At 35.9% G+C, this 15,140-nt stretch overlaps 1 protein-coding gene across 1 annotated transcript; it reads left to right on the top strand.

The window, feature by feature from the left end:
- Positions 1 to 522: 522 nt before the first annotated feature.
- Positions 523 to 8,757, top strand: LOC107694072 (26S protease regulatory subunit 8-like). The gene is made up of 13 exons (XM_016493664.1): positions 523 to 617; positions 1,178 to 1,249; positions 2,006 to 2,075; positions 2,192 to 2,289; positions 2,392 to 2,448; positions 3,302 to 3,532; positions 3,662 to 3,788; positions 3,997 to 4,187; positions 5,182 to 5,280; positions 5,434 to 5,580; positions 5,734 to 5,844; positions 8,397 to 8,483; positions 8,614 to 8,757. The coding sequence occupies exons 1-13, from the start codon at positions 585 to 587 to the stop codon at positions 8,665 to 8,667; spliced, it is 1,377 nt and encodes a 458-aa protein (XP_016349150.1). The 5' UTR covers positions 523 to 584; the 3' UTR covers positions 8,668 to 8,757.
- The last annotated feature ends 6,383 nt before the right edge of the window (positions 8,758 to 15,140 follow it).

Raw genomic sequence — 15,140 nt, 5'->3', positions numbered from 1 at the left:
GCTGTCGTACCTACAATGTTTGTGCACTGTGTAAACAATGAGTGACGTATACGCGCGAGAGATCACTTCAGGCGCTTACAAAAACTACGCCAGAGCGCGTACACACCTCACGCACCGGATGCCGTGCGCGCTCAAGGCAGTTGGACATAGTGGTGTATTAGAGGTAAAAAATTATATAAATACTGTTCGGTTTCTCACACAAACCGATCGTTTCGTGTCTTAGGACATCAATGTGTCGTCACGAGATGCAGGGTTTAATTTGGATTTGTCTGTGCATGTTTTTTTTACTCTCATAGATTTTGTTACCATTGCCATGCATTATACGACTGATAGACTGCAACAGTTGGAGTTAAAAATCATCATTTGTGTTCTACTGAAGAAACAAAGTCACCTACATCTTGGATGCCCTGGGGGTAAGCAGATAAACATCAAATTTTCATTTTTGGGTGAACTATCCCTTTAAGTGTAACGACAAGAACTCTCCAGCGTGACGTTGGCGCTAGAGATCACATCTTTCAGTCTGCAGTGCATTATGTCTGAGGAAAACAAATCGGAAATAACGCCGCTGACGGACGGAAGTTTGCATGTTCAAGATGGCGCTGGACGGGATCGAGCAAGTAAGTGATATTTTTGTGTTAAATCTTGAAATATGAACAGCACAGTTAACTGTGTTTTATAATTCAGCAACACATATTGCATATGAGGAACGTGCTGTAACTGTAGTGTTAGGAAATATAAGATAGAATGGCTGACGTTAAGACGCGTTTGTTCCGAGTGAAGCAGAGTTTGCTGTCTCATTGTGTCACACTGACTAGGACTGATCATAACATGGGATAAGTAGTTACAACATGACAAATAATTAATGTTTAGCTATAACGTTCAGTATCACTGATAATAACAATAGAAATTTCTCTTGTCTAATAATAAGAGAAGTCTCCGATAATCAAAACTCTGATTATAACACAGAGAATCAAAATCGCTCGTGTCTGATCATAACATCATAACAGAAATCTCAACTCTCTAACATGAGGAATCTCTCATTACTGTTGAAATGCTAAATGGTTCATTTCTAAGAAAACATCGTGAATCATCACTTTACTTCATCCGGCACTACCTGACTATTAATAAACCGACATTTTATGTTATTAATATTATTGTTAATAATATTTTTTTCCAGATGGATATTGAGGACAGTAAAGGAGGCACTGGTCTCCGACAGTATTACCTGTCTAAAATTGAGGAGCTTCAGGTAAGAATAGCCATGAAATAGTTTGACTGACAGCATTAACGATGTTAAGGACCCTTGTAAAAAAGAAGTAACCTACACTTTAGTATGCTTGTAAAAAGAGTGTTTATTACGGAAATAATATAATTTAAAAGAATATTTTGACAAATGAATGTAATGTTATTGGATACTTAATTGCATGTTATTTACAATAAAAAATGATGTTTTATTTTAAATTTCTATTAAATTCAGGTCGTTGAACTTAAGAGAGTTTTGACCCACTTAAGTACATCTTTATAATATGTCATTTCATAATTCTATTGTTTTAGAAATATGATTAAAGTGTACTGCTGAATGTACTGACAAGCATTTATGATCAACTAAAATATACTTCCATGCCATTTCTATTAAAACTTGTATGTCATGTATTAAAATATTGTTGTAATAGCATATTTGTAATGATAAAGCAGCAATTTGGAAAATTTAAAATATATTACCTTTCAGTGATATATCAACTAAAATTATAATAATGTTAGTCAACACTTCAAAAAAATGTAGTTCATTAAAACACAACCATAAATTTAAACATAATGATTTAAAATGTACTTTAAGTACACTTAAGTGACTTTTTCTCATTCATATCATGTGCAACTACATTTTATTTTAAAAAATATACTTTTAAGATTTGAAGTACACTACAAATGCAGATTCAGAACAATTAAGCACACTTCTTTTTCACAAGGGTATGTTGTGTCTAAATGTGCTTGTCTCTTTACTCAGTTGACAGTGAATGATAAAAGCCAAAATCTCAGACGTCTGCAGGCTCAAAGGAACGAGTTAAATGCCAAGGGTAAAGCCATTTCAACCAGCTTTCTCATAAATGTCACTTTGTGGTGTTCAAATGCATATGCCAAATAGAATATGCTAAATATGTCATCAGTATGTAATTTGTGCTGTTTCTTTTAGTGCGCCTCCTGCGTGAAGAGCTTCAGTTGCTGCAGGAGCAGGGGTCTTATGTAGGAGAGGTGGTGAGAGCCATGGACAAGAAGAAAGTGCTGGTCAAGGTTTGAGAGCCATGATTTCCTGTTTAATTTCATGAGCATGATTTGTGCTGAAATGTAACAATACAGTTTTGTTAATCATTTGTATTTATGCTTTGTCTTTAGGTGCATCCTGAAGGAAAGTTTGTAGTGGATGTGGATAAGAACATTGATATAAATGATGTAAGTGTTTTGTTTTGGGTTTTTACTAAGACTGGTTAAACTGATAATCATGATTATTTTGCTCAAAAATTATAATCACGATTATTAATCACAATTATTAAGAGAACATCAACTCATACGCAGGGTGTATTTTTCATCATCTAGTTTCCTGTTATGTCCTATTTATATTATATACATTAACACACTCTTTACATTATAAAAACTGGTAAAACTCTTAAGAAGTTTCTCTCAAAAGCTAAAACAGTAAAATTCCTAATAATAACAAATTATGGAACCGTATATCTATTAAAACAAGCAAAAAAGACTCATGACGCATTGAGGTTGAATAAGTGCATGTACTCAGCAACCACAATCGCAAACAATATAGTTGAGATTCATGAAAAACAATATAGTTGGGATTCATGTTTGGATTTATTACAGTTCATCACTCCGAAGGTTTGCTCGCAGATTTAGTCGCTGCAAATAGCACAAACAGCTGTGCATGGTTGTCAGGTTGAGAAGATTAAATAAAAGACAAAATGTATCATTTTAAAAGAAAAGCTCCAATTGGGGGATTTAAACTCTTGACATCTGGCAACCCCACAGATAATACTTATACAAGGTATTGGTAGTGTCAAAAAAAAACAAAACATTTTTACATTAAATAACCACATTAAAGAAGACAAAATATTGGTCACAAATTACAATTAAATGTGCATCCCTAGTTTTTACAGTCACAAATGCTACCTCAGAATTTCAGGAGAGGATACAGTTTTTGTCTGGTGGCTCATAAAATAGAAAAGTTTTTAAAAAATGTACTTGTAGATTTTTTTGCATTAATGTTGATAGTAAACTAAATCCTCATTTCCAACAGGTAACTCCCAATTGCCGTGTAGCACTTCGAAATGACAGTTACACACTTCACAAAATCCTGCCAAACAAAGTTGACCCGCTCGTCTCACTGATGATGGTGGAAAAAGTGCCAGATTCAACGTACGAGATGATTGGAGGGCTGGACAAACAGATCAAAGAGATCAAGGAAGTGATTGAGCTTCCAGTTAAGCACCCAGAATTGTTTGAGGCTCTAGGAATTGCGCAGCCTAAGGCAAGTGATGACATAGCTTATTCATGTCAGGTTAATAATGTCATGTAAAAGAGTGCTACCTTCTCAATAGTAGGTCTGTTGGCCTGCCAGATCTACTTCATCTTCTGTAATGTTTTTGTTGGTCTGCAGGGTGTGCTGCTGTATGGACCACCTGGAACTGGAAAGACCCTGTTAGCCAGAGCTGTGGCCCATCACACCGACTGCACCTTCATCAGGGTGTCTGGATCAGAGCTGGTGCAGAAATTCATAGGAGAAGGTTGGTTGTGCTTCCAGACAAATCCAATTTTTTTAAAACCTGTACTTTTTTTCTGTGGAACCCAAAAGGAGATGTTTAGCAGAATGTTCTTGCTGCTCTTTTCCTTATTATAAAATCATATATTGCTCTGAAAGATCTTTTTTTATTATAATTTTTTTTTTTTAATTAGTCTGATTTATCCTTGTTTGACTCTGTGTGTACATTCCAGGAGCTCGTATGGTGCGTGAGCTGTTCGTCATGGCCAGGGAACATGCGCCCTCCATCATCTTCATGGATGAGATCGACTCCATCGGCTCGTCTCGGCTGGAGGGTGGATCAGGAGGAGACAGTGAGGTGCAGAGAACTATGCTGGAGCTCCTCAACCAGCTGGATGGGTTTGAGGCCACCAAGAACATCAAGGTGAGAAGCAAACACCTGTAACCTATGTGCTGATCCTAACATGAAAAGGGGTCTCATCTCTGGTTTTAGAACTTGGTAGCTTTTTATTGAATTCGTAAAACGCATAGTTGTGAAAACACAGCATGACTTAGTGTGATTGTAAAATACTGAGATTTAATTATAGAAAAATCTGGTACACTGCATTTTAAGTGTGGCACTGTGGTCTTTTACACATGAGCAACTCATGATCTAGAGTTTTCAGTGTCTCAGAGCAGCTCAGTTTACAATAAAACTGCTCCACACGGACTCCATCTCTGCAAGCGTTGTGAGTTGGGGTCACTTGTAATGTGCATTTGAAAATGTGACACACGTCAACAACCTTCCCAAAATGATATGCAGATTCACACATAAACCTTAGTCGATCAAAGAGAAGCTTCAAGGGCTCCATTTGGTTTTCCGCCAAAATAAAATCTCTATAGTTCAACATTTGAAAGAAATCAGCAACAACAACAATAATAATAATAATATATTGCTATTCAAAATATTATTTAATTTATAACATCAATAAAGAAATATATTAGTAGTGTACTATTAAAAAACGTTTTTAATGATTATTATTATTATTATTAAATGCTCTGATTTTAGCTTTTGTTTTTGGAATTTGAATAAATCAAAAAATTATTAATGATAATATAATAATCATTTATATTTTTGTTGTTGTTGTATAGTGTATACTGAATAGAGAAAACAAAGCATGTTTTCCATCTTTTTTTTCTTTTGCTGATCACATGCCTTAGTACTATTAAAAGCTGTTTGCGAAAACTGGTCAAAGGGTATGGTTACCAGACATTGCTCATTCAACTGCTTTTCCAAACATCACCACCAGGGGTGCTGTGACCAAACAAAACTACTCAAACTTACATTGATACTATTTCTGTGCTTGGCTCCAGCTGTCTTTTTATAATTGTCTTTAAGGAAAGTCTGAGTTAACGGAATATGTTCTTGTTTCCCTCAGGTTATCATGGCAACAAACCGTATTGACATTCTAGACTCTGCACTTCTTCGACCAGGCCGCATTGACAGGAAGATTGAATTTCCCCCTCCCAATGAAGAGGTTAGCTGGGATCGCTATGTATTTTTAAGTTTTCAATATCATCTTGATACTGAAATACTGATTGATACTGATACTTCTGTTTTTGTATAACTCTCTATTATTGAAAGTATAAATACTAGCAGTAACCTCATAGTGTTATGTTGTCCTCCTCAGGCTCGTTTGGATATTCTGAAGATCCACTCCCGTAAGATGAACCTGACGCGTGGTATTAACCTGCGCAAGATTGCCGAGCTGATGCCAGGACTTCTTCGACCAGGCCGCATTGACAGGAAGATTGAATTTCCCCCTCCCAATGAAGAGGTTAGCTGGGATCGCTATGTATTTTTAAGTTTTCAATATCATTTTGATACTGAAATACTGATTGATACTGATACTTCTGTTTTTGTATAACTCTCTATTATTTAAAGTATAAATACTAGCAGTAACCTCATAGTGTTATGTTGTCCTCCTCAGGCTCGTTTGGATATTCTGAAGATCCACTCCCGTAAGATGAACCTGACGCGTGGTATTAACCTGCGCAAGATTGCCGAGCTGATGCCAGGAGCGTCTGGTGCTGAGGTCAAGGTGAGTAGAGCCCTGCACGGGCCTCAAATTTAGGCCCTAGCCTGGCCCTGGCCCGAGACGCTCAGTGTCCGACAGCTCATCAGAATTCTTGGCCCGATTCTGACCCGAGCCCATCTTTTTTTCCTCCTTCTCCCAAAACAGCTTATACTACCGTTTCAGCTATTAAAATGGTTCAGTTTTGTATGTAATGTCAAAGTGATTATTCTTTCGTTTTTTTTTAATTAAGTTAATTTAAAACGTTTGGAGCATTTTTTTGTTCGTTAAATGTGCGTTTTGTTTTTTTGTTTTTTTTAAAGTAACGACCAATCGGCCAGCGGCAGAGAGTGAGCTGATAGCCTATGTTTGATCAATTTAGCCTTCTCAAATCATCACGACTTGCCTAAAATAAAATCTATAGATATAAAACAGTTCAAGCATATTACAATGTTAGTTGAAATGTTTAACCTATAAATGTGCGCTATTAGATGCATATGTAATCGTTTGTGCGGAGAGCTAAAGCATGCTTTACAGGACATGGAGGCGCCGGCGCCATCACTTGCATTGGAAACAACGTAAAATATGCCGTCATTTTTGCTCATAAAGGTAAGAGTAATACATCACTCGGAACTGTAAAGGGTCTACTTTTATTTGTGTGCACTCACAATATCAACAAAATGTTGTGCTTTTATAAAATAAATAGGAAAACAGGGGATGCGCATTCTGCCATCTCGGTTTCGAACAGGAGTGCTGAATGATGAACTGAAACTCAGCGAATTGCCTCACAGACATGATATATATATATATATATATATAGAAAGAGAGAGAGAGAGAGCGAGAGAGAGAGAGAGAGAAAATATTAATATGAAGAAGAAAAAACAAAAAAATAAATAAATAAATATATATAACAAGTATATTTAGCTTATGTTATATATTAATATATAACATAAGCTAAATATACCAATTTATGTCACTAAAATTTGCAAATATAGTTGTCGATTTCACCCAGACGTGCAATTACCACTGAAGCCAAAAAACAAACAAACAAGCAAAAAAAAAAATAATAACTTAAATAAAAAATAAAAATAAAGAACATAGAGCCCTGCACGGGCCTCAAATTTAGGCCCTAGCCCGGCCCGTGTCCAACAGCTTATCAGAATTACCCGTCTTTTTTCCCCCTCCTCCCAAAACAGCTTATACTACTGTTTCAGCTATTAAAATGGTTCAGTTTTGTATGTAATGTCAAAGTGATTATATTTCTTTCGTTTTTTTTTTTATTAAGTTAATTTAGAACGTTTGGAGCATTTTTTTGTTCGTTAAATTTAAGTTTTTGTTTTTTAAAGTAACGACCAATCGGCCAGCGGCAGACAGTGAGTTGATCTTAGCCTATGTTTGATCAATTTAGCCTTCTCAAATAATCACGACTTGCCTAAAATAAAATCTATAGATATAAAACAGTTCAAGCATATTACAATGTTAGTTGAAATGTTTAACCTATAAATGTGCGCTATTAGATGCATATGTAATCGTTTGTGCGGAGAGCTAAAGCATGCTTTACAGGACATGGAGGCGCCGGCGCGATCACTTGCATTGGAAACAACTTAAAATATGCCGTCATTTTTGCTCATAAAGGTAAGAGTAATACATCACTCGGAACTGTAAAGGGTCTACTTTTATTTGTGTGCACTCACAATATCAACAAAATGTTGTGCTTTTATAAAATAAAGGATACATACAGGATGCGCTTTCTGCAATTTCGGCCAGGAGTGCTTCACAATGATGAACCGAAACTCAGCGAATACTTGCCTCACAGACTTGCTAAATATATATCTATAGAAAGCTTTAAATTACTACTTTAAAACAAATCTAAAACAAAAACTCTTTCATTATAAAATCCGTAAAGATGCACTTCTCTCTAAAGGCGTGTCTAATGAGGAGATAGCGAGTCAGGATCTTCATCTTTGCGACACGGACTCAGAAAACACTAATTTATTAATAAATAACTCAAATATCTCCTTACTATTTCCCCCTGACACATTCATGGTAATTACTTTTGCTGGGGCTTTGCGGCACGCTTTAGCCTGTTGCGTGCGTTTTTTGCTGTTACGTGCAAGGATATGTTTGCAGATTCTGCACTGCACATGACCAGTTGGCTCACTGTTTGCCGTGGTAATCAAATCAAAACTCTTCCAAAATGCAGCTTTTCCCGAAGCATTGGGAACTTTTAGTAACTCCCAACGCTCCAACTTCTCCCTGATGCTCTGCATGGTCAACTGTCACCTGTATGCTAATGCGTGCGTATATGCGTTGCGTATTGCATAGGCAATATAACAATATTTCATACAGTAGCCTATGTGTGCTCTGCGCGTATATGGGCACAATAAAAGGAGAGAAGATGAATGAGCCCGAGCCCGACTTGTAAAAAAAATAATAAAATGGCCCGGCTTGCAGACCTCTAAAGGTGAGGTCTCAGTCTCCACCATGCATGACGCAGAGCTGCGTTCATTTCCAGTCATTTATAGACATCTATACGCCACATTTTCAACAAGCTGTTTTTATTTGTGCTTGTCTGACAGGGTGTCTGCACAGAGGCAGGGATGTATGCTCTGAGAGAGAGGCGAGTCCACGTTACCCAAGAAGATTTTGAAATGGCAGTAGCAAAGGTACTGAAATCATTTTCTTTTTCGATTGTGCTCTTGGTACAAATAATATTTAAACCTACCAATTCTTTTTATGGGAAAATATTTGTTTTCAGTGAATAGCTCTCATTTATAATATACTGTATGTTTACAGGTGATGCAGAAAGACAGTGAGAAAAACATGTCCATCAAGAAGCTCTGGAAGTAAACATTAGACAATGTAATGTGCACTTTTTTTGTGACTTTAAGTTGCTTCGTCACCCAAATGTATTCAAAATAAATTGTTTCTCACTTAGCATGATCTGTTTTTCTTTCCATTTGTTAAAAAAACTGCACTTAGAAATGCACTTGCATTGACAAAAGTTGATTATCACATAGACCTTCACTGTAACGGCTTAAATGATTTTTTGAAGACAAAGGCCAAAGAAGAAAAAAAAAAAGCACAAAATCCCCAAACTAAAAGTAACGACCTAAATTAGAACTTCATTCGCACACAGAAGCTTTTGTAACTACATTTCATGATTATGAATCTTTAATGCGGAGTATGCATTGTTTCAGTCTTTTCTGTCCAGGACATTTGAATTGGAATGATGCATTTGCTGGGTTTCAAATAAAAGCATATGCATTTATCAGAGAAGAGGAGACTTTACATTTAAAAGAGCTCTTTTGCTTAATGAGTCTGAATTCTTTCATTAGTCCAATGCTGGTTTTGTGGTTAAGCATGAGTTATTTGTTCCTAATTGTCATTTCATTAAAATGAGCTCAGTACTGTCAAAATTCTTAACATGGACATCAAAACACTTTTTAATTTTCCCATGACCAGAAAAGTCCACCACTTTGTTTTCAGATTTAATACAACAAATTAAAAAAGGGGGAATTGATTGCATAATAACTAGAGCATTGTGGGAAATAAACCAAGATACTTTAACTGAAATAAATGTTAATAAAAGTTCACTAATGTATTCTAAGAGCTGTATAAAGTAATTAAAAATGTTCATGGATTGAAACTCTTTTGATTAATATAATTAAAAATTAAATGCATTTAAAACCAGCTTGAAAAAAATCAGTTCATTTGATTCTAGTTCTGTTTTAAATTTAATGTTTGTATCTGAAATGGAATTGAAAGTCATTCTCAGTTCTGCATGGTGTAAACGGTGCTGTTTACAAACCCAACCCCGGATGACTGCTGCCAGTAAGTGTGCAGCTCAAAGTCCTCTACAGACGTTCCAGTCACTTTTGGAAAGCACGTACAGTCCTGACTTTGACTTCCACTTTCTTCTGCTTTGGGTCTGATGACATAACTGTGAGTATGGCATTTCTAAAAAATACTAGAATGTGAAAACATGGTACATACTTTTTACAACAGTTTTAATTCAACTAATCGTAGTTCCTGAAAGAAAAAAAATAGAATAAACAGTTCGGCGATGAGCTTGCTTGAGGCTATGAAAAGCACATTATTATAGATTTAAGGTGCTTTTTAAACCATATGTGACCCTGGACCACAAAACTTGTGTCAATTTTTCGAAATTGAGATTTATACGTCATCTGAAAGCGATTAATACATAAGTTTTTCATTGATGTATGGTTTGTTGTGATAGGACAATATTTGGCCGAGATACAACTATTTGAAAATCTGGAATCTGAGGGTGCAAAAACATCAAAATATTGAGAAAATCGCCTTTAAAGTTGTCCAAATGAAGTTCTTAGCAATGCATATTACTAATCAAAAATTAAGTTTTGATATATTTATGGTAGGAAATTTACAAAATATCTTCATGGAACATGATCTTTACATAATATCCTAATGATTTTTGGCATAAAAGAAAAATCGATAATTTTGACCCATACAATGTATTTTTGGCTATTGCTACATATATACCCCAGCGACTTAAGACTGCTTTTGTGCTCCGGGGTCACATTTTGATGTTCACATATATCCTAGACACTTTCTGACTGCTTTTCCTTCACTATCCACTCCAACTCATTAATTTAGTTTTAAATGAACGTGTTAGGTTTGAAAAACTTTTCTGGTGGGCACCATTTATATTTGTCTACAAAAGTAATTTAAGATCGTTAGAGACAAATTCAGACGTAGTTTAAAACTACAAGTAGTTTTTTTTTAACATATTTTGACATTTGACAACCTGAACACTACAGGGGCACGCTATGTGAAATATTTACTTTTTATTGTATTCTAAATGGTTATACCAGGTATAACTACACAATAACTATGTCAAAAATAAAAAATAAAGCAAAAATGTAAAAAGTATATATATAGCTGACTTTAAAATGTAAGTATCCCTCACACAAAGATGATTGATTTTGGGGGTCCATGCCATCTAAAAGACTGAAAATCACGTTCATTTTTATTTAGGGGGAAAAAGCTTAAACCTCTATTTCTTTAATTTTTTAAAAAATAATTTGTGCATTTTAATACACAGTCTTTGCATTTTGACTTTAATATCCACAAAAAAAACAAAAAAAAAACAATCAGAAAAAAAAACTTTCGGTAACACTTTAGTTTAGGGACCAATTGTCACTATTACTTAATTGCTTATTTGCATGTATATTACTAGCATATTGACTGTTTATTAGTACTTATAAAGCACATATTAATGCCTTATTCTGCATGACCATATTTTAGATCCATAATCCTACCCAATACCTAAATTTAACAACTACCTTATACCTAAAAATTAATAAGCAGCAAATTGGTAGATTTTTGAGGCAAAAGTCATAGTTAATAGTTAGTTAATAGAGAGAACTGGTCTCTAAAGTGTGAGCAAACTTTCACTATAGAAGATGTATTCAAATCAGTGTCTGTATCAGCTGCATTTTTTAATACATTCATAGATCTGTACACGAATAGTGAGCCCATTAAAGTCATTAAATCAATTGCATTTTACACAAAGCTATGGTAACTTGTCCTGATCACGTACAGATGTACATTGATATTTAATATATTTAACATTTTTCTCTGCAGACTTTCCTGCCCACTTTAATGGCTGATTATATACTCTACTATATCCAGTAAGTATGACGCTCATCAGATCTTCATAAGATCTTTCTGTATGTAAGCAATACGTTGTTTGTCTGATGATGCAGGACGTGGCTGACGCCGCTGCTGGTTTTGACTGTGAGTCTGTGCATACTGAGGTACTGCTGCAAACTCTGCAGTAAAGTCTCAGACACTGACTCAGATCTCGACCTGTCGAACAGCGACCATGTCTACGTGATTCCCAATCCCATTCATGTGAGAGAAGAGAGAGACGAACGAGACGAGACAAACTCTCATGATGATCTTGAGTTCACACCACCACCATATGAGCTAGTGTGTCCACCACCATCATATGCAGAGGTACAACTGTCTATCTAAAAAGCTAAACTGGTCTTAGATTGTCAACCAGTCTACTTTTCAGATGGTCAGAGTTTGTCATTAGCTCAAACTAACTAATACCTACTAAGCTAGTTTTATCTACAGAATGCATTTCTATGCACAGTATGTTGAAATGCTGTTTCAGCAGACTTCTGATACTTTTAATTGTTTTGTTTTTTTACAGTCCAGCTTTAAATTAAGCATTTCTGATGTTCGAGGTACTCCAGATTCAGAGATGGACACTTCCAACATACCGCCTCCACCGTACAGCCCACCTTTAAATATGATGTCACAATCATCCAGCCATCAACAATAGACACTGCTGAATATATATTTTTGTAGGTGTGATGATAACTAGTAGAACTATTGCATCTTTTTATTCTCATAACTGGAATTGTGTATGTGAAAGTTCATACCAAATAGGCAGAGCAGTTGGCATTTTCCCTGGAACTTGGTACAATTTTCCAGAACAATCATTCAGTACTAGATAAGTCGCTGTTTTAATGAGCAAATGAACCAAAGTCTGTCATACGGTTACTCAACAGTCCCACAGGAAGATCTTTACAGTTTTTACGTCAGAGATATTTCTTATCTTAAGAACAAGAAGTTTATTGCTTTTGCGAACCATGTCAAGAGGAGTAGCTGAAATGCAACCATATTTTTTTGTAACTATGTAAATCCATAATTACTGGGATAAATTCAGTTAAAGGGGTCATATGACGTTGCTAAAAAGAACATTATGTTGTGTATTTGGTGTGATGCAATGTGTTTATGCGGTTTAAGGTTAAAAAAACATTATTTTCCACATAATGTACCTCTTTTGGAAGGCCAAACAAAGTAATTTTGCTTTCACAACGAAACACACAGCATCACACACGGCGGGCTTGAGTGAGTGGAGGCCGGTGGCTTGAGTGAGGAACAGTCGGCAGGCTTGCGGCAACCACATGTGACGACCCCAGGCTGGACTCCGCTTCGTCCACGGTGAAAGGCAATCCACAGTGCAAAGTTGATGTATTTCCTCAGTGACCAGCACAGATCAGCTCTAGGCATGACGAAGCGGATATCGTCCTCTTTTGGAAGGCCAAACAAAGTAGTTTCGCTTTCACAACGAAACACACAGCGTCTTCACGACATGCTTGCAGGAGCAACAACAATACTACAGCGAGAATAAAAGTTACGCCTTCTTTCTTTGCGTGAACATTTGGGCGGCGTTATGCAAATCTTCCCACACAGTGACATAGACATGTGGGGGCGTGTTTAAACGAGGCGTTTTAGGAGGGCGTGCTGTGGACAAGTCTTAACTTTTATAAAGAATATCTCTTTGGGTTTGAGACTTTAGTCTTTGCAACTTTAGGGATCTTATCTATGCACGAACAGCTTGTAACACTCCAAAGAGAAAGGAACATTTGAAATTGCATCATATGACCCCTTTAAAATCTACATTAGACATGTTGGTAACACTTTAGTTTAGGGTCCAATTCTCACTATTAAGTAGTTGCTTATTACTAGTATAATGACTGTTTATTAGTACTTATAAAGCACATATTAATGCCTTATTCTGCATAACCACATTTTAGATCTCTTAATCCTACCCCATACCTAAACTTAACAACTACCTTATTAACTATTAATAAGCAGCAATTAGGAGTTTTATTGAGGAAAAAGTCATAGTTAATAGTTAGTTAATAATGAGAATTGTTCCGCAAACTAAAGTGTGACCGAAACGTATATGAACTAAATGGTAACACTTTATTTTGATAGTCCACTTTGAACATTCTACTATAGCTGCTTTGCAACTGCATGTCAACTAGTGTATTAGTAGACTGTCTAACATCTGCTAACACTTTATTTTGATGATCCCCCCAATAGACATTCTGCTGACTATAAGTAACTTTGTAAGTAAATGTCAACTTATTCTACTAACCCTAACCAAACAGTCTGCTAATATTCTAAAGAGAGTTAGATGACAATGACATGTAGTTGCAAATGAATGAGTTAGTTGACATGACGTTGCAAAGTTACTTAGTAGAATGTCTAAAGGAGACTATGGAAATAAATGAATATGAAAACCACACTTTATGTTGATGATCCCCCCAATAGACATTCTGCTGACTATAAGTAACTTTGTAAGTAAATGTCAACTTATTCTACTAACCCTAACCAAACAGTCTGCTAATATTCTAAAGAGAGTTAGATGACAATGACATGTAGTTGCAAATGAATGAGTTAGTTGACATGACGTTGCAAAGTTACTTAGTAGAATGTCTAAAGGAGACTATGGAAATAAATGAATATGAAAACCAGTGAGTGAGTGAGTGAGGGAGGGAGGGAGGGAGGAAAGAAGGAAGGACTAGTTGACTGTGCGTGACCGCATGCAGAAGACCAAATTAATCTGATTTCTCAAGCAACAGTTTAGAAATCAATAAAAGTAAATGTAGCACCATTTTAAAGCAGGTATTATGCCGAATTGAAGAAATTCTTATAGCTTCATTTTATGTTTTCAGGATAGATTATTTATTCCAGGACTAAACATCCTGTGCTTTCACCTAATTAATTACTGTTCTGTAAATGTTAATCATAACTTATTTTTTGACACACACACAGACACGTGCACATGCAATGTAATGTAGCGTTAAACCACTATATGAACATATCTTGGCTACCTCATGAAGTAAGATGAGATGTGAATATTTTGAAAGGTGTTTTGAATTATCTTCGGGAAGACAGGGTGAGCTCTATGAGCCCTGCTTTCCAACATAAATGTACTGCTGCTTTTCAATAAAATATTGAATCTTCTGTGGAAATTGTGGATGACTGTGCAGTGTGTACACTGAATAACAAATTTAATACAATGATCTTTGATCTTTGTGAAGAAACACTGTCCACCACAAGACCCATATGTCCTTCCGTCTTATATAATTACTGTATCTATTGATAAACTGGTGTAAAAAGCTATATATGTGCACACACAAGGGGGAAAAATTTAAGAACCATATATATACAGTGGTGTGAAAAAGTGTTGGCCCCCTTCCTGATGAAGGTTCTCCACTGTTCCATGTTTTTGCCATTTGTGAATAATGGCTCTCACTGTGGTTCGCTGGAGTCCCAAAGCTTTAGAAATGGCTTTATAACCTTTTCCAGACTGATAGATCTCAATTACTTTCTTTCTCATTTGTTTCTGAATTTCTTTGGATCTCGGCATGATGTCTAGCTTTTGAGGATCTTTTGGTCTACTTCACTTTGTCAGGCAGGTCCTATTTAAGAGATTTCTTGATTGCGAACAGGTGTGGCAGTAATCAGGCCTG

Source organism: Sinocyclocheilus anshuiensis, unplaced genomic scaffold, assembly GCF_001515605.1.
Source record: "Sinocyclocheilus anshuiensis isolate Anshui unplaced genomic scaffold, SAMN03320099.WGS_v1.1 scaffold2046, whole genome shotgun sequence".
NCBI classification, from domain to species: Eukaryota; Metazoa; Chordata; class Actinopteri; order Cypriniformes; family Cyprinidae; genus Sinocyclocheilus; species Sinocyclocheilus anshuiensis.
Note: the sequence above shows the minus strand (reverse complement) of the source record. Positions and strands in the feature narration are given on the sequence as shown.